We start from the raw sequence: 21,379 nt of genomic DNA, 5'->3' as shown, positions 1-21,379 counted from the left end.
TCTCTCTCTCTCTCTCTCTCTCTCTCTCTCTCTCTCTCTCTCTCTCTCTCTCTCTCTCTCTCTCTCTCTCTCTCTCTCTCTCTCTCTCTCTCTCTCTCTCTCTCTCTCTCTCTCCCCCCCCCCCCTCCCGCCGTGTGATTGGCTGAGAGGGCTGGTGACGCGTTAGAGGTAGGAGTATATAATCTCTGTTCCGCTACGTTGCAGACACTGCTCCTCCTCCTCCTCTCTTGAGGTTTGCCTGACGGATAACACTCTACGAGCTACTGTACGACGACGCCTACAGTACAGCACTGCGCTGAGCATCACCGCCACTGCTACACCATGTGCAAAGGACTTGCATCACTGCCTAACTCCTGTTTGGAAAGGTACATCAGACCTTCTGGCTTTTATGATTAAACATTTATATCATTTGGATTATAATGAGGATTGGGGGTAGAGTTCAAAATAATAAGTAATATATTATAACATCAATACAAGTCCATTGCCATGGACTACCAAATTCAATCGTTAACACAACCGGCACTCATATACATCAATTTACTTGTAATGAAATGTTTCCATGAATATGTATTCAAAGGCTATTATGTTAAACTGATCATATTTTTGTTTCCTTTTTTCCAGGGCTAAGGGACTGAAAGCGAGGCTTGGAAGTATTTTGCTGAAACCAGATTGGAGTCTTTCTCGCTGCAAAATATGGAAAAATCGGTAAGCCTTGGGAATATTTACATCCTATTTAATGTGCATATAAACAGCTTGATGCATTTATTAAAATGCCAGGTCAATCCTAATAGTGCCTTGTGTGTTTCTAGGCCCAACCTGCAGGAATGCTTGAGGTGGAAAGAGTCCTTTGAAAATCTCCTTGCAAGTAAACGTAAGTATCTTTTTAGACTTTACCAATGTCTTGACGCATTAACACAAATACACTATACATAAATGAGCACACAGGCATGCACGTGCACGCACGCACACACGCATGCACGCACGCATGCACACACACACACACACCCACGAGCACATGCGCACTCACCCACACCCACATGCACACTCATGTGCATGCACGCACGCACGCACGCACGCACGCACGCACGCACGCACGTGCGCACACATGCACAAATGCAGAATTAACACCGGCCTCTCTCTCTCTGCTCCCTCAGATGGACTGTGTGCCTTCACAGATTTCCTGATGTCTGAGTTCAGCGAGGAAAACATTGCGTTCTACTTCGCCTGTGAGCAATACAAGTGCATCAAATCTGCTGCAAAGCTGCCAGCTAAAGCCCAGAAGATCTACGACGAATTCATCGGCATTGATGCGCCCCGAGAGGTAAGAAGCAACCTTATATAGATTGAGTCCCAGAACATATAGACACATTATCTATTATTATACTTGTCTACACCATGTGGTTCTCAAACTTTTTCATGTCAAGGACCCCCAAATTGAAACTTATTAGCTGGCAGATTTGTACGGCTCTAGCAGTGATTTTCAACCCTTTTATTTTCAAGGACCCCCAGTTTGACATGCATTATTAGGCTACGATTTAATAGCATTTTAATCTCTGGGACCCCAATTTATATTGCAAAATCAATGTTAATTTAACTCAGAGAGTGTACAAATGGAACCAAATGGACCCTAACGGGTCCCATAAAGGTCCCATAAAGGACCCATAAAGGTCCATTTGGTTCCTAACTATCCATTATTTAGCTGAACACCCCTTGGAACTCCCTCAGGGACCATACTTTGAGAACCAATGGTCTACACTATAGTTTCGACAATATCATTGTTTCAAAACTAATAGTGCTGCAACAATCTTATGTGCTGTATAACAATACCCACACGTCCACACAGAACGACGCATAATGGGCAAAGTTGCCGTGTACTAACTACCTGCTGTCTATGCTTCACTCTTTGTCTCTAGATCAACATTGACCATGAGACACGTGACATCACCACCGCCAACCTGCTGGCACCCTCGGGCTCTTGTTTTGACCTGGCTCAGCACAGGATCTACATGCTGATGGCCAAAGACTGCTACCCTCGCTTCCTGCGCTCCCCGGCGTACAGGGAGCTGACCATCCAAGCCGGCAGCAAGACCTTCAAACAGCCCCAACAGGAGAACATATGAAGGTGAAGAAGACGTGGTCGCCTTATAAGGTGGTTTGAGAATACATGGAAGGCACGCTGGCCGTTAAAGTGCTTGATGTTGCGGGATGAGGCCCGGACAAACGTGGCGAGACCGCGGGAACTTGTCAAGGTGGCTTCTAGAAGTGGATGGATGTATTGTGCGGGCAGCAGCGGGGCATCATCTAACAGAAAGAAAAAGGTGCATTGAGGAAGAAAATGAGAAACGCAACGGGAGAAGAGGAGGAAGAAATGAGAAGCACACAGAGGCAGAGCGGGAGGTTCCTCTAAGTGGACTGTTGAAGTGCAACATCAGTGGAGCTGATAGAAATATCAAGAAATGAAGGTCTTTTGTTCGTGTGCTGTAGTAAACAGGCTACGTGACAATCAGACAAAATGCCAGTAGCGGGAGAATGCCTTTTCTTTGCCTTTAAGCAGACTCTCTCAATTTTGATGCGCAATCGACAGAGACTAACAATGTTTATGAACAGGCACATAATTTGTCTTTATTTATTGTATTTATTTGTTCCAAGTCTAAAATATATTGTATTTATTTGTTCCATGTCTAAAATGTATTGTATTTATTTGTTCCAAGTCTTAAGTTTATTTTATTTTATTTTTTACAAAACAGACCAAAAACAATGCCATATGTATGGTGCTATATTTATATTAAAGTGTTGATGATGTTTTTTAAATTTTGTTATTTCAAAATACTGTTTAATAATTATTTGAAAAATAAAGTATGACAAGAAATTTGTTTTTATTTTCATTACATTTTCTTACAAATAATATTTTTTACCAAACATAACCACATCCATAACCTATTTTGTCCTTTGTAATGTTCACACTTTTTTCCTTTTTTTCCCCTCAAGTGATTAAATTAAGTTCCTGAAACATGTCTACATCCTCAAAACTATACGTGCAATCCCTGAAACAGTTAAAGTATTTTATGAAAACAACATACTTCACTTGCAAAATAAAATATGATAAATATAATACAAAATTTTAAAAAATCAAATAATTTGTCAATTTGTCAATACTTAAATAAACAAAGACAAACATGCCAATTATCAGCATAGTGTCAACCCTGATTACATAATGATGTACCTTATACCAGTGGTTCTCAAAGTGGGGTTCAGGGACCCTTAGGGTTCCTCTCTAAATGGACCCTTACAGGTCTGTAACTCTGACTCACAACATTTCATCCACATCACACCTGATATTGTGCGTTGCATTGCACAGGAGGAGAAAGCCTCCTCGTATGCCGAAGATATGTCCTGCAAGCCTCAACCGTGTGTATAAAGTCATTAAGGTTATGGGCCTGGTGATTGTAGAATTCCACCTCAGCTGAGAAGAATTAGGCTACTCAGTAGGGTTGGGAAAAGGTCAATAGGGTGGTAGGAACTGTGGGTACCCACCAAATCTAGTTCACTTTACCAGCTATGCTGCGATGTTAAATCCCTACATTACAGTATATAGTTTCATATGGATTGCACAGATTAATAGAGTTATAATTATTATTATTATCATTATCATAATCTTAGTTCTCTTCCAGGCTATTGATGAAACTCCTGACTTTGTTCAGGTTGAATCCTATCTCATCTACACACACACGTTTAATGTGTGTGGGGTTTCAATTGCTTCCAGCTCCATTAATTACACTCTGCAAAACATACAAAACAAGGTAGCTTAGAAAACATTTTAGAACTACTTTACAGGAACCCTGTACCTGTATACAAGCTTACAACGCGTCGCATCGCGACACGTTGTGAGCTTGTAGATCGGCTATTTTCAAATAAAATCTTGCGGGAAAATTATAATAAGCAGATCTGGAACCCATGTTGATCTGAAAGATGTCATCTTGTACAACAGCATCTCCACAAATCTAATGACATTTGACCTCACCCTGAGACTGAAAATAAAGGGAAAAGATTATTGAACTGAAAGTCAATGGATACTGATTGAAACGTTATGCAACGATTGAGTTTGCGCTAATGATGTTAAGTACTCTACTGTATGCAATATGTTGTATAATCAAGTAATCACATCATTATTCATGAATGTCTGGGTGAGATGAGGCATCATAATTTGTGTGACTGAATGCAGAAAAGATGGTTATTGAACAGGTTTGCTTTTCGATAGAGCTACAAAATGAGACATCACTTGTATAGATTGACCCAACAGTTGGAAGTACACCTTATAGAAATATGTGTATATCTAACTGTCATTCTGAGGAAAAAGGTCTTCATAAGTTTTTACAAGGCTCAGCCTTGTATTTATTTGTTCCAAGTCTTAAGTTTATTTTATTTTTTACAAAATAGACCAAAAATAATGCCATATGTATGGTGCTATATTTATATTAATGTGTTGATGATGTTTTTTTAATTTTGTTATTTCAAAATACTGTTTAATAATTATTTGAAAAATAAAGTATGACAAGAAATGTGTTTTTATTTTCATCTAGACTTACAAATAATATTTTTTACCACACATAACCACATCCTTTTTTCCTTTTTCCCCCTCAAGTGATTAAATTAAGTTCCTGAAACATGTCTACATCCTCAAAACTATACGTGCAATCCCTGCAACAGTTAAAGTATTTTACAAAAACAACATACTTCACTTGCAAAATGAAATATGATAAATATAAAACAAAATAAAAAAAATCAAATAATTTGTCAATACTTAAATAAACAAAGACAAACATGCCAATTATCAGCATAGTGTCAACCCTGATTACATAATGATGTACCTTATACCAGTGGTTCTCAAAGTGCGGTTCAGGGACCCGTAGGGTTCCTCTCTAAATGGACCCTTACAGGTCTGTAACTCTGAGAGGTCTCGCCTCTCTGTTTGGCCACAACATTTCATCCACATCACACCTGATATTGTGCGTTGCATTGCACAGAGGAGAAAGCCTCCTTGTATGCCGAAGCTATGCCCTGCAAGCCTCAACCGTGATGTCCTCACAAAAAAATGGCTTCAGTATAAAGTCATTAAGGTTATGGGCCTGGTGATTGTAGAATTCCACCTCAGCTGAGAAGAATTAGGCTACTCAGTAGGGTTGGGAGAAGGTCAATAGGGTGGTAGGAACTGTGGGTACCCACCGAATCTAGTTCACTTTACCAGCTATGCTGCGATGTTAAATCCCTACATTACAGTATATAGTTTCATATGGATTGCACAGATTAATAGAGTTATAATTATTATTATTATCATTATCATAATCTTAGTTCTCTTCCAGGCTATTGATGAAACTCCTGACTTTGTTCAGGTTGAATCCTGTCTCATCTACATACTGTACACGTTTAATGTGTGTGGGGTTTCAATTGCTTCCAGCTCCATTAATTACACTCTGCAAAACATACAAAACAAGGTAGCTTAAAAAACATTTTAGAACTACTTTACAGGAACCCTGTACCTGTATACAAGCTCACAACGCGTCGCATCGCGACACGTTGTGAGCTTGTAGATCGGCTATTTTCAAATAAAATCTTGCGGGAAAATTATAATAAGCAGATCTGGAACCCATGTTGATCTGAAAGATGTCATCTTGTACAACAGCATCTCCACAAATCTAATGACTTTTCACCCTGAGACTGAAAATAAAGGGAAAAGATTATTGAACTGAAAGTCAATGGATACTGATTGAAACGTTATGCAACGACTGAGTTTGCGCTAATGATGTTAAGTACTCTACTGTATGCAATATGTTGTATAATCAAGTAATCACATCATTATTCATGAATGTCTGGGTGAGATGAGGCATCATAATTTGTGTGACTGAATGCAGAAAAGATGGTTATTGAACAGGTTTGCTTTTCGATAGAGCTACAAAATGAGACATCACTTGTATAGATTGACCCAACAGTTGGAAGTACACCTTATAGAATATATGTGTATATCTGAAAACTGTCATTCTGAGGAAAAAGGTCTTCATAAGTTTTTACAAGGCTCAGCCTTAGCCATAATTTGCCCGTGGTTGACCGTGTGGTCCACAATTGTTGCCTCTGTGTTCACATCTCCCCCATTGCCATACCACAACTCGTTCCTCTGACAACGGCTTGCTCTTGCTCCATTCTCAGCAACACAATTCACTTGTAACCTTGCAGTATAATGGGCTAGTCATGAGAATTGAATGTTCACAATTTGTACCTGTGAAAGCAGAGACTGGTTATTACCTTCTTCAACTTTGAGAAAACTAGAAGCTCGCCCCCGCTACGCGGGGGCTCGCGTCTAGCCCGCGGCCACGCCCACGTAGCGCCCGCGGCCACTTGGCAGCTGATATAAGTGGCGTAGCGTCATGAGGGCCAGTGGGGCCGTGGCTCGGTCAGTGAAGACCCTGTAGTGCGGATGATATGTGGCATAGAGGGGCAGATTGTAAATCCCCAGAGGAAACATCCGTGGGCTACCATTGGTTCAGCGATGTGTGCGGTCGCCCTGCGGCCCCTCCTCCTCCACCAATGTGCAGTATTGAGAGCCCTGACGTCACAACAATTGGAGCGATGGGCACTGCACTCTGGTTGGTTAGGGTAGACCTAGGGCCCAGGTAGAACCCAGGTAAAGCCTGCATGGGCAAACCCAGTTAGGACCCGCCTTGGTCCCACATAAACATGGCTAGTTGGGGCCCACCTAAGGGCCAGGTAGAAGCTACTTATAGCCTGCATGGGCATCGCAGTTGGGACTGAAGTGGATGCCGCTGACATTGCTGACATGGGGTCCATATGGTTTAGCCCACCTTGAAACCATATGGGAACTACGCTGGCATGCAGGCTGGAATGCAAACGCTGCATCATACCTGTAGTGTGTAGTTTGATGTTGTGTGTGTAGCAGATTTACCTGCAGTGTGTAGATCAATGTCCATATGAAAGTCAATGCCCAGCAGTGTTGTTTTTTTCTCCAGCAGAGTTTCTAGTGTCTCTGTCTGTCTCAGGAAGAGGTTGCACATGAACTCTGCAGCCGCACTGAGGCGCTCCAACACAAACACTCTGACATTAAGCTGCTTCACACAACAAACATCAGCACCACGCTGCTGTTTGTCCAAAAGACACAATATCTCCTCTCCCACCGACGTCATGTGTTCATTTATCGACAGCCGTACAGACTCCTTTTGACACATTTTACCTCGTTTATCCAGCTCTCACTGACTCTCCACATCGGGCTGGTATAGCGCCACCATGAGGCTGATTAGAGAAATCTCAAGTGGAATTTCTTCCTCGGCATAGTGGGAATGTGGGTGCAAAGTTGCACGGAAAGTGCATGCTGTGTTCATAATGTGAGGCATTTTGGTCCAAACGGAGCAGTCCTGCAGACTTTGGAAGGCATTTTAGCCAATCAGGATGGAATATGAAAAATCTGAAAGGGCTTTTTTTTTAATGACTGTGGAGATACTGTGTACCGATTTGCGTGATGTTTGGGCAAAATATGTAGGAGTACTGTGAGAAAATGTGATTAGCAAAAAGCGGCCTCCTGGTGGCACTGTAACAGGGCCATGTGAAAGAAATAGGGCAGAGGTTCTGAATTGGCATCCAGTGTGTGTGCACAGTTTCGCTGCGATCAAGTCAACGATGTGAGAGATTAGCTATCACAGACGGACGGACAGGTCTTGCTTCATGCCTTTCGGCCTGGCGGAGACAATAAAAAAACGAAAGTAAAGGAAATGACCATTTCTGCAACAAAAGTAGTCAACAAACGATACTATAAAAACATTGGCCACATTGTCAAATAATCTAAGAAAGAGGCAATCATGTAGAAAATAGCCGATCTACAAGCGTACAAAGCCTCTCAACGTGAGGCGTTTCGAGCTTGTAGATCTGCTATTTTCACAATATTTACTTGTGGAATGGAGTCAAACAAAATGGGGGGGTGCCCAGATCAATTACGTGTATTTGTGGGGGGGGGGGGGGGGGGGCGGCCTGAAAGGGTTGATAAGCACTGCTCTAATTGGAGCGAAATTATCTGAAATTACTACATGACCATAATGCAGCCTAAACGTGCGTTGCACGGGGCGGTCCTGCCATTACGTTAGTTACTGTAGTTGCTGTGGAGCTAAATAGTTCTCCAGAAGACACACACAAACATACACCATCTACAATGGACTAACTGAGCAGCAATATTGACATTCACCACACGAACGTGCATTGTTGACAAAGTGATTGCAAGCCGCTGCAGGCATGACAACCACGTTAGCGTTAGCGACATGGCAGCTATCACAGCTCCCTGTCCGTCGTCGCTGCGACTGACTGTGTGATGGCTACAGCAAGCTCTCTGCTATGCCATTGTCTGGGAACTGCTCTTAGCGTGACACGACCAATGAGAGTGAGCGCTGTAGTTGTTGCTAAGATACGGTGGCGTCTCTGCCCCATAGCTTGTAGATCTCTCACGCATGATTGGCGTAGGCTGCGTTGCCAGGTCTGACTGTTTGTATAAGCGATTTTGGGCTTATTTGGGTGCACTTTTGGGCTCGTGTCCATAGACCACGGCAGTGCTTATTTCTTTCCCGTGACCGATGTGGCATAAAAAGGTGCAAAACGAACCATCCGGAAGTACATTGCGAGATGAAATATATAGCACTTTTTGATTATTAGAGAAGGACACACATGTGAAGGTGGAAAATGAAATGTAGGAGGTTATATAGTTTTTCATGAGCGATTTTTGTAGCAAGTTGTGAGAGAATTGGGCTACTCCTGTGGGCGGGGGGCTGATTAGAACCATTGGGGTTTGAAAGGAGACGCTCTCTGTTTGAGTAGTAGAGATGATGTAATCTGCATTTCCTTACTGTTACCTCACGTATGGCATTTTTTTGCATTTGCATGTGAAGATCTGCACTTTGTTTACTGCACACACGGTTGAGCAAATACCCAGCGAGTTGACACGTGTGATTATTTGCAATTTCCTGATAGAGCGGACAATGCCTGTATATATATATTTGCTCATTGCCACAGCACATTCAGCAGCAGGTGATGTGATAACAGGTTGGTTAGTCCCATCCCCATGGCAACCATTCTAAACTGCACTGCAGTACTCTTATCAATGGTGCAAAGGGGTTTGTTTCAGGCTTTTGTCCAGAGACATCGACCAAAGAACGGTGGTGTGAATTTGACAACATAATTTCTTGGAAACCGGAAGTGCGAGGAGATAGTAGCAGACTATCAACGTAATACCGACAGCCATAAAAATTGGCATGACACATTGTGTTTACACAAGCCATCTCAACCTTGCCCTATAAATGACAATAAACCTGACTCAATGACAATAAAGAATGGCTGGAGAATTGGCCCGCTTGCTCTCTCTGCCAGACAAGCTTACAACCGTGGCATTTGCAGGGCTGCTAATGGACCCCAATCATTTCATAGAGAGGACGGACAGTATGTAAAACCTCTGAAGGGTCAATTTAGATAATGTTTACAGGTGTTGGATGACAATGCTGACTATCTGCTTTGTGTTCTTTCAATATAGGAAAGATGAGTGATTGGTTGGTAAGTTGCACTGCTGCTACTGCAGCAAATGCACAAAAGCGTGGCTGAAGTTCTGCTTTGTGTATTTAAATGTCATCAATGAGTGGGGGCCCAGCAGTATCAGGTGGAAGACAGCTGGTAATGCACACACCTGCTGCATATTAACATCCCATAATGCAGCCTCTTACTCCATGGTAACCCCACAGTCAGTAGCCTAATATCTTGTGTGGAGAAAAGAGCGCTTAATGTTCCGATTTGCCGCGGTGCATCAGTGACATTAAAGAGCAATACAACTAAGGTTTCCTTTTCTTGTATCCTTAATAAAATTGTGTTCTTGTAACCACTCATACCCTATACGTTCTTACACTAACCGGGGCCCCACAGGGGTCTGTACTTGGCCCCTCTTTTTTGTCTCCGCCAGGCCGAAAGGCGTGGCTGAGACTATGTTTTGCACCCTGTCCATCCGTCCATCCATCTGTAGGACGGATGGATTTTCCATATTCCATCCAGATTGGCTTCCAAAGTTTGCAGGATTGGTTCTTTTGAACAAAATGCCTCAAATCATCAATGCAACATGCGATTTCCGTGAAATTTTGCACGCACATTCCCACTAAGCCAAGGAAATGCCACTTGAAAATGTTCAAATCAGCCTCATGGTGGCGCTATAACAGGCCGATTTGCGTTTTCACCTATAACTGCACCGATCTGTATGAGACTTTGCATGCACACTCCCTAGAGGCCAAGGAAAAACCTTTGCCCTGCTTTTTTCACATCTGCCTTTTAGAGCGCCACCAGGAGGCTGACTTTTGTAAAACTGTTTTTTTTTTGCTGTTACTCCTTCAGATTCTGTCGAAATATCACGCAAATCGGTACAAAATGCCTCAAATCATGAATGCAGCGTTCGATTGCCGTGAAAGGCCAAAGAAGAAATGGCACCGTTTTCACATTGGCCTATTATAGCGCCACCAGGAGGCCACAATAACCTACCTGACCTGGTGGAGACCTGTGCTCTGCAGGAGCACTTTTTCTAGTTTCCCCTAATATAACAATCTCTCCTCCTACAATAGCTGATCTACAAGCTCACAATGTGTCACGTTGCACCTATTTTTTTGCTAAATAGGTACGCTATGTTGGTACAGGTGGAGATGGAGACTGAGCTGCACTGATGACTCATCAATGAGCACTTTACTGAGTAAATGTGTTGTGAGCTTGTAGAACGGCTGCTTTCAGCGCACAACACCAGCGCATGACTAAGTAGTGGCAGTGCCTATAGACTGTACAATGTACAGTGCCATGTACTGTAATGAATTACTATAATATAGTATGGTAATTATAGAACAGTATTTATTGTACAGTAATCATTCAAAACAGAAAACTAAGACAACTAAAAAGCAAGCAGGACTTCACAATGAAATGGTGACTTTTTTTTTCTTTTCTTTTCTTTGCATGGATAATCTCAGCATCAATAAGCAACTGTAACTTAAGGCTGTTTAACATTGCCAGTTTTAGCAAGGAAATGCAATAACTTAGGCGTAGCATTCAATGAATAGATCCAAGAGTAAAATGTATCCTTTTAATGTAAAAAAACAAAAACAACTACTAGTACTACTACTAGCCTACGACTGATTGTTTTTGCTGTATATAGGGCTGAAGTGGTTAATATGTGTTTTGTAAAAATAATCAAAATCTACAAAGTACCTAGTAAGTAAAGTTTTCAAATAATTGTAGTGGAGTAAAAGTAGCCTATATAATATTTGCCTGAGATGTACTGGAGTAGAAGTAAAAGTAGTGAAAATTGGAAAAAAAAAGTAACGTTTTACAGTAAAGTAAAAAGAAATAACTCACAATTTTACTTAAGCACAGTACTTGAGTAAATGTACTTAGTTACTTTACACCACTGTGTTTAGCTGTCACATACAATACCACATCTATGTGAGTAGCACCATTGGCTGTAGGTACTGTAGCACTGACACCTAGTGGACATATTTGACATTTAACAATATTCCTACTGACCTAACTTTTGACCATTCATACATGCATCCCCCCAAACACACACACACACACACACACACACACACACACACACACACACACACACACACACACACACACACACACACACACACACACACACACACACACACACACACACACACACACACACACACACACACACACACACACACAAGGTACTAAAAATGCTTTGAGGATGAAACTTCAAATGAATTCTAATCCAATTGTTAGTTCATGTTTTTATTTACAGCAGTGACATTGACTACATGACAACAACAAAAGGCAATGCATAATTATGCAACCTTTTTCATACCTATATGGATGATGGCTATTCCATACTGTTGACTATAACTAAATCCATCATGAATCATTATTTCATATCGAGAAGACCTTTGTGGTGGTTAGCTAATAGCTCATGATAAATAGAATTGAATATTGGGAAGGGCTTGCACTGTGACTGAGCTATATGATCTCAAGTCAACTGCTGAGAATAGGTGATGAAGCTATAGCTACTGAGCTTGAGAAATAAATCCCAAGAAAGAGAAAACATCTCTGTCTAAAATGCCATTGTGTGATACGAATATGATCACAACCTAAAGATAGTATTATAATAAACTCCTCCATGTGATTTTTGTTTTTGGTAAAGATATTTTTGGGGCATTTCTGCCTTTATAGGCTCTATGCACAGCAGCCATATTATCACTTCCTTCACAGGTGTTACCAATGATACTAATGAAGGCTTTGTTCCATTTAGTGTAGCATAGTGGTTCTCAGATTTTTAAATTTCCACGACCCCCATAACTCTGAGAGTGTACGAATGGAACCAAATGGACCCGTAGGGTCTATTTGGTTCCATTTGTACACTCTCAGAGTTACACACCTGTAAGAGGCCATTTGGAACCCCCTCAATGAACCAAATTTGAGACCCACTGGTGTAACAGTGTTTCCAGTGAGTCAACATGCACAATATCAGCACCCTGACTCTGTTTGCCCAAAATGGAACAGAGCCTTCATTAGTATCATTGGTAACACCTGTGAATGTCTTCACAATATGGCTGCTGTGCATAGAGCCTTTATTGGACAGTACAGTGATAGAGTGACACACATGTGATTTTGAATGAAGTTTCATTTGGTAACAAAACACTAGGGGGCGCTGAAGGCCAGTGAGTAAAACAATATATTATCGTTTGACTTTTATGGAGTGCTCAAACACTTTCATATAGGCTCGGGCTAGGTCTTAATTTGGTATTTCAAGTGGACAATAATTAATGTATTGCAGCATGAATGCATTTCTTTAGATATACGGTACAGTGTAAAATGCATTCATTTGTAACTCTGAGCAGTGGTGTAGATGTAGATATAGGGCCTGTGGGGTGGGGGGCCTGTGAATGTGTGTTGGGCAGAGGACAAGATCTTTGACAGTCACAGTCCAGTGGTGGAAAAAGTACTCACATTTTTTACTTAAGTAAAAGTATCAATACTGCCATGTAGAAATACCCTGTTAGCCTACAAGTGAAAGTCCGGAATAAAACATTTACTTGAGCAACAGTACAAAAGTAGTGGTACTTAATAAAGTACCAAAAGTAGAAAGTACTCGTTATGCAGAATGTCCCGTTTCACAAGGTATCATAATGTATAAAAAAATGTATATCTTTTAAAAATAGCTGATCTACATGCTCACAAGGCGTCCTGATGCGACGCGTTGTGAGCTTGTAGATCTCAAATAACCAAAGTTTAAATAGGGCTGAAGTGATTAATGTATGTTTTTTGTAGGCCTACTAATAATTCAAAGCTACAAAGTAGCCTAACTAGTAACTATAAAGTTCTAAAATAATTGTAGTGGAGTACAAGTAAAATATTTGCCTCTGAGATGTAGTGGTAACTGAACTGTAACTGAAGTAAAAGTATAGCAAATTGGAAATACCCCACTAAAGTAAAAGTATCTCAAAATTGTACTTAAGTACAGTACTTGAGTAAATGTAATTAGTTACTTTCCACTACTGTGTGTTGGGCAAAGAACAAGATCTTTGACAGTCACAGGCGTGCCTCTATCTCAACAATGAAATGAGCATTGTTTTACAAAGCCTTGCTGAAAATAATGGTTACATAATTTAGCCTGTGCATCAACTCCAGTAACGGGGTCTAGGCAAGGCAAGGCAAGGCTATTTGTATATAACATTTCAACAACAAGGCAGTTCAATGTGTTGTACACAGATCATCAAGCAAAGGAAACACAATTAGCCTATGGGAAATCCTACTTTGTATAGGATTTCCCCTCTAGTCAGTGAATACCTTGCTGATTCTTGCAGGGGCCCTCATACAAGGTAATTTCGAGTATGCATGCTCCTCATTGTACCACAACACCACCAAGGCCTTAAAAACAAGGCTTCAAACATCCCAAAACAAATTAGTAAGGCTACTTCTTGGCCTCAAACACCAAACCCATCTAACCCCTGCTCACTTTGCTAGGATTGGATGGCTTGGGGTTGAGGACAGAGTACAGCAACTTACAATGGGCCTGGTCTACAAGATACGCCACAACATTGGGATCACCCTGTATTTGTCAAAATACTTCCAAAACGTAAACGAAGTCCTCGATCATAACACCAGAGGCAGCTCCACGAATCATGTTCAACCCATATTTGGCTCAACAAAGGGAATGAACTCGTTCTCATGCTATTCAACAAAAATATGTAATTGCAGCCTTCAGGAGGCTGCAATTCGAAAATGGCCCCTGTCTAGTTTTCAAATAATTGTTGTGGAGTAAAAGTGCAATAGTTGCCTCTGAGATGTAGTGGAGTAGAAGTAAAAGTATTGCAAATTGGAAATACTCTAGTAAAATAAAAAAGTAACAAGATTTTACTTAAGTACAGTACCACCACTGACATTTATCCAGCTGTACAGTGCATCTACCTATAGAGCCTGTAATATGGGCATTGTGTCGTTATGTTTATTTTTGGTTTTAAAACATACTGGCTTTAAATAGCTGACGGTAATAAGCTGTATTTTATCACTGTGCTTTGGGAAGTACACATGAGCACATATTTGTTATTTTGCCCTGAGCGTCAGATTGAATCTGTGTGTTACATAACTAAGTAGCGTGCACTAGTGGGGCCCCGCCACCATAACATAGTTACGGCACTGACCCTCAGGGTGTACACATGAAACCTGGTTTCATTGATTGATTGATTGATAGATAGATTGAGACTGAGAGAAGACAAATATAAAAAATATTGTATGAATAAGCATGAAAAGCATTAAAAAGGTGTCCCTGGGAATAGTAATCCTTTATTGCACATAGCCCGTCTGTAACTAAAACTAGTAGTCCACATGCTCAGATTTAAATGAACTATGATTTTCCCGATTTTGTGTCATTTTAGATTTTTGCATTGGCTATAAAAAAGAAATAGCAGATCTACAAGCTTACAGCGCAGCACTTCGTCCCGCGCTGTGAGCATGTACATCTGCTATTTTTTTAACATTTTTGAAAAATCTTGAAAGTGTGAGAACTACTGATTTAAAGGGCAATTTTGTAGAATCTGCCTCAGGTCTACAGATTAAACTGGATTAAACAAGGATTTGACTGTGCAACGTGGCCTAGAATGCACCCACAGATAATAACTTTGAGTGATGGACACATTCACACTAGACATACATGTTAAGGATAGAGTCTGGGCCCCTCTCCATAGCCATGAAGACAGGAGAAGCTCCAGATGACCCGATGTGCACATTCCATCTGCATCTCCCCCAGGATGTCAGCTCCCCAGTCGGGCCGCACCTCTCCGCTTGGCCCGGCCTGGGCCCCCCCTTGAGCTATAAGCCTCAAAGGGAATACGTTTCCTCCCCGAAGTCTCTCAGTACTGTACCCCACGCAGCAAAGTTTCCATCATATTATTTTGGCAAGTCGACATACTTGATGTTGTCATAACAGAGGAGAGAAGGAAAGAGCTCATGTGACCTTGATATTATTGTTTTGTCATTTGAGATTTTCCTTTTTCTTGGGATTATCTCTTGAACTGCAATTTCTGAAAGCTTGTACGTGAAACATTTTCACCCACTCTGTTACACCTGTAAAGTTGTGATGTGACAATAAACTTGAAGTTGAAATTGGTGTGACTACTAGGAGAGGCATATAGGATGCAAAGTACAGAAGTACAAACTCTAATATTTTGGAGCGTCAACCTCTATTGCTTTGAGGTGACTGCAAAGTAGACGAGAGGATAATTGAGTACTTATGTGAATGGACAAACTGAATGAGATTGAATGAATATACTGTATGAGAATGACAGAGAGAGAGAGAGAGAGAGAGAGAGAGAGAGAGAGAGAGAGAGAGGGGATCAGAAAGGATAAAACATGACAACACTTGAAGCGTGGGAAATGTCTTGTCGAGTGTCCCAAGTGGAAGAGGAAAACTGTGGTATCGGTGACCCTGGGATGCTCAGGGTTCAGACCTTCTGTCCCCAACACACACACACACGCACACGCGCACGTGCACGCTCACACACACACGCACACGCACATGCACACACACACACACACACACACACACACACACGCAAGCATAGAGCCATACAGCTTCAGATGCTGCATGTCTGTTGCGTCATTCACTCTCCTGATCATGAGATCATAAAGAGTTCAGTTACTCGCTGTGTTTTGACATTTACTGACTGTGCAGCTATTTCAGTCACAGTCAGTGGTGGAAAAAGTACTAATTTTGTTTTACTTAAGTCAAAGTATCAATACTGCAATGTAGAAATACGGTTACAAGTAAAAGTCCGGAATTCAAAGTTGACTTGGGTAAAAGTTCAAAAGTATTGGTATCAAAATGTACTTGCGCGACGCATTGTGAGCTTGTAGGTCGGCTATTCTCAAATGACCGAAATTTAGGGCTGAAGTGGTTAATGTATGCTTTGTAATAATAAATAAATACATTTGTTTGTGAAAATGACAACATGAAAGCGTCCCTATTCTGGGGCAAACATTTGGTAAAAACAGCAGATCTACAAGCTCAAAACACATCGCCTTGCACGGGTATGGGGATAGGGATCGGACAAAGCCATATGGGTCATTTGAATTTTATTTTTGGAGATTTTATTGATCCCACCGGGGTAATTCAGTTTCAGCTTCACCCAGCTGATTGCTGCTCAGATGGTCATGATGAGCGCTCAGGGGGCAGAGGTTGTTTGGGGTTAAGCGTCTTGCTCAGGGACACTTCGACATGTAGACACGGGCGGGCTGGGAGGCGAACTGGTGACCTTCTGAATACCAGACGGTCTCTCTACCCACTAAGATACGGCCGCCCAAGTACAGTATATGGTTTAAGTGGTTTGCCTTAACCTTGACAATGGACAACATAGATGTACTGTAGGCTGTACTTTAACCAGTGGTGGAAAAGTACTCACATTTCTTACTTAAGTAAAAGTATCAATACTGCATTGTAGAATTACTCTGTTAAGTAAAGGTCCGGAATTCCAAATTTACTTGAGTAAAAGTACAAAAGTATTGGCGTCAAAATATACTAAAGGTAGGGTAAGTGATATTTTTTGGTTAAAACAAAAAGTATTTTGTTAAAAGCTTAAAGCACTATATTATGATAGTAATCATTGCTATAGAGTGTTTGTTCAGGCACAGGGGCCTCCCCGTCTCTCCAGCTCTTTAATAAACAGAAAATACATTTTTTGGTAGGTGACAATATGTCAGCCAATCAGAAGAGAGTACCCATTTATGAGCTTAATTTTTTATAGCGTTCCAGTTCCCATTTTGTTAGCTCATTTCTTAGTGTCATCACTTCCAATTTCACTTGCTTAATCTGTATCCTGACTGAGTTCTCTATCCTTATTGGATAAAATTGGAAATGAAACTGAAACTGAAACGAAAATGCATTTTCTGTTTTATAAAGAGCTGGAGAGACAAGGAGACTCCTGTTACTGATCAGACACTGAGTACTATCAGAATATAGAGCTATTTAACACTTATTTTAACCAAAGAAAATCACTTACCCTACCTTTAAAGTACCAAAAGTAAAAGTACTCATTAAACAGAATGTTCCATTTTAAGTTTTCAAATGTATAAAAATCTTTTGAAAATAGCAGATCTACAAGCTCAAAATGCCCAAATGGCTGAAATGTATATAGGGCTGAAGTGGTTAATGGATGTTTTGTAATAATAATAAATAAAATCTACAAAGTACCTACTAGTAACTAAAGTTTTCAAATAATTGTAGTGGAGTAAAAGTACAATATTTGCCTGATATGTAGTGTAGAACTAAAAGTACTGAACTTTGGAAATACTCCAGTAAAGTAAAAAATACCTCAACATTGTACTTAAGTGCAGTACTGTACTTGAGTAAATGTACTTAGTTACTTTCCACCTCTGAACATTGAAGATACAAATCTTCAGTGACGTATATTTTTGTGTTTAGTTCAAAAGGCTTTGAACGCACACCTGCCAGATCTCCTCACACGTGGTTTTTAAACACAATGATCACACGGACATATTTCAGCTGCAGACGCAATAATGACGACCAGATGTTGGAACCAAAACAAAGCCTGTCATCTAAGTAAGAGGATTTAGCAGAGTATTAGATATTGGTCAGATGTTGAGAGTCAAGGGGCCCTTTATTTCTACCGAACTGAAAGCTCTTTTGTCATATTTTCATAACAAGCGGGCTCTGGGTCTTGTCTATCCTGACTTACTTTCTCTAGGTCAAATACTTATGGGACATCAACCAAAAGTGTCTGTCTGTCTGGTTCCCTAGAAGTTGGAACATTTAATGCAAACATCAGCTGTTAAAACACATTTTAGAGACTGTTTTTATACAGTACATAGTACTTACTTTGCCCACTTGGTTCTCAAAGTGGGGTCCGGCGACCCCCAGGGGTCCTTGAGGGAGTTAACGGGTCCATTTGGTTCCATTTGTACACTCTCAGAGTTAAATTAACATTGATTTTACAATATAAATTGGGGTCCCATGAGATAGAAAATTAGTATTGTCATTAAATGGGGGTCCGTAGCCTAACATGGCAACTTAATTAAAAATAGTTGAGAATCACTGCTAGAGCCGTAAAAATCTTCTCCAATGGGGGTCCCTGCAGGCATATCTTTTCAAATGGGGGTCCGTGGGCTAATAAGTGTCAAGTTGGGGGTCCTTGACATGAAAAGGTTTGAGAACCACTGCACTAGCCTATGTCTTGTTTTGTTTTCCTGTTTTATTCACAACCAAGAAACTGGTTGTGACCTTTTCTGGTCAAGGACTAAAACATTATATAGGCCAAAAAACGGAATAGAAATACCAACTTCAGTGACTATACTTACAGTTATACAGTAATCATGAAGCCTAATTTTAATGTAAGACATGATAATTGACTTTGATGTAAATACCACCACGGTATTGCTGTATTGCGAGCACAGAAAACTGCTTGATTATAAGAGACATGTTCACATTAGCATCATTATCAAAATATCCTGCTTATTGCGTAATCAACCATGAACCACTCAGTCGCTTCCCACGTACACGACTAGCACTCAGCGTTAGGGTTGGGTGGGGGGGGGGGGGGTGGGATCCATGCCCCTATAGACATGTCCTTAAAGTGGTTAAGAAAATGCAGCCACAATCTGTTTTTTTGTTTTCTTCACTGCATATCAATAAGCAGTGGCCTCTATTCACTGACCAATCGTACAAATATATGTGTCTATAATTGATATAATCATTTAAATAAGACACTTTTTTAAAAACTAAGTCTCCACTGTCTGGCAAGCGCCAGATTGATTGTATTTTATTTTCAAAATCCTCCACTGCAGGCAGCAATGTTATAGTTTACAAAACCTCTGTCAGACCTGAGAAGCATGCACAGACATATTCCTTGGCAGGAGGACCATTTCCTTTTCACTGACTGGGACCAAATCAATGTTACAGTTCCCACGTGGGAGTCAGTTTGACCAGCACATAATAAACACAGAGCACAGCTGAATTAATGATACGTTATATCTCCCAAAAAGCCGACAAAGTGGTCATATCACATCTCCATTAATGTGCTCCTCGGTGCATTAACCCCTCCTCCATGTGAACATGCCAAACACACTACTATGGACTTGTATGAGTTCTATAGGCAACAACAAGCTATTAAGCTATTCATTTCCCACCGTTGGAGCTATTACGCAACCAGCTCGCTCTTCCGTTCACTGGCCATTTCCAGCTTCACAGAAGCCAAGCGGTCACCTCAAACTGTTGCTATTTTCCATAGTGGACAGTGTCAAGTTTGGTTTGACCAGTGGTTATCACATCAGTGTAAAGGCTATTTGTTCTGTTTTTTCCCCAAACCTATGAGAAACCAAACACAGTTACACTTCTAGAGTACAGACCTAGACTGAGAACTTTGTAATAATCACTTGATGTGCAGCTGAGGTTATCTAGTAGTTCATCAGAAGCTGCTGTGGAAGTTTCTTGATTGTACAAACCAACACAGCTTTTGCAATGTTTCTTTTAGATTTCTATCCAGTGTACCAGGATTTTTGCAGCTCATATTCTATGTTAAGTACTTAAATCAGGGGTCTTCAACGTTTTCAGGCCAAGGACCCCCTAGCTGAGGGAGAGAGATGGAGCAGGGACCCCCTCTATATTCTATAAAATTGTGTTTCAGATTAAACTTTTTTTGTTTACTTGGTATTCTCTTTTCCCCCTCTACACACCTACCTCTTTGCCAAAAATAGCCGATCTACAAGCTCACAACGCCTAGCAGCGCGAGGCGTTGTGAGCTTGTAGATCTACTATTTTTGGCTAAAGTTCTCCTCAGAAAAGGGATGCTAGGGTTCAAATGGAAAAAAAGAAAAATAATATCACACAAAGATTTGGCGGACCCCCTGTAGTAACTCAGAGGACCCCCTAGGTGTCCCGGACCCCCTGTTGAAGACCCCTGACTTAAATCATATTATTAACTGCAATAGTTATTAACAGGGTTACAGTATCCGTTATGTACTGAACCATAAATATAGTCGTTAGGGAGGTTTGATAATTGTTTAGTTGGAAGAGATAACCGTATACATTAATTTGTTTGGAATTAGTGTTACATTAACACTAGACAGACCAACAACAGATTGACTGTTGATTATGTTTTCTCTGCAGAATGTCATTTATTTCTCTAAGTCTGGAATGATAACCAACACACCATTATTTATACTCAGTTGTGTTCACCCCTTAATATTCAGGCCTGGTTGCATAACTGACAAAGGCATTGTAATTCCAAAGAAAACAGCTTCTGTAGCTCTATCCGACTCTGTTTAAGAACCAGGTTTACCGGAAAAGCCTTCGCAAATAAACGTCTTTGTGAAAGCAATTAATCGCGCTGTGGGAAAACCAGTTTAATTTCCTTTCGCAGGCCTCTGGACAAAGCACAGAGAAACTGGACACCTTCTCAGGCCTTCAGCCCCATGTCCGAAGATCAGCCCACAGGAAAGAACATCCACAATTTCACAGTAGCATCACAATATCAGTATAGAGTGATGTTACGTACATTTTTTTGTTTTCCATTGACTTGATGTTGTCAAAATGAACAACATGAACCTCAGCATGTCATAATAGGCAAACGTTCCTCGACAATAGCAGATCTACAAGCACACAATGTGTTGCAACACAATGCATTGTGAGCTTGTAGAGCTGCTATTTCCGGCAAAGAGATTTGGTAGGCTATAGAGTGAAAAAATGTGACCTGTTGCAAAATGGAGTGTGGGATCATCAAGTGATAAATTCAGGTTAGATATTATGTAAACTTAAATAGAAGGACATCATGGGAGGATT

At 40.8% G+C, this 21,379-nt stretch overlaps 1 protein-coding gene and 1 long non-coding RNA gene across 2 annotated transcripts in view; both read left to right on the top strand.

The window, feature by feature from the left end:
• Positions 1 to 21,379, top strand: part of LOC311051858 — a 255,015-nt gene that overhangs the window by 109,628 nt on the left and 124,008 nt on the right. The window lies entirely within an intron of this gene.
• Positions 322 to 2,120, top strand: rgs16 (regulator of G protein signaling 16; the record flags this gene model as incomplete). Its single annotated transcript, XM_084067400.1, has 5 exons — positions 322 to 365; positions 622 to 705; positions 810 to 871; positions 1,155 to 1,321; positions 1,914 to 2,120. 5 exons carry the CDS (start codon positions 322 to 324, stop codon positions 2,118 to 2,120), a joined length of 564 nt encoding a protein of 187 aa, XP_083923526.1.

Source organism: Gymnoscopelus microlampas (assembly GCF_963454915.1).
Source record: "Gymnoscopelus microlampas genome assembly, chromosome: 9".
Lineage (NCBI taxonomy): Eukaryota > Metazoa > Chordata > Actinopteri > Myctophiformes > Myctophidae > Gymnoscopelus > Gymnoscopelus microlampas.
Note: the sequence above shows the minus strand (reverse complement) of the source record. Positions and strands in the feature narration are given on the sequence as shown.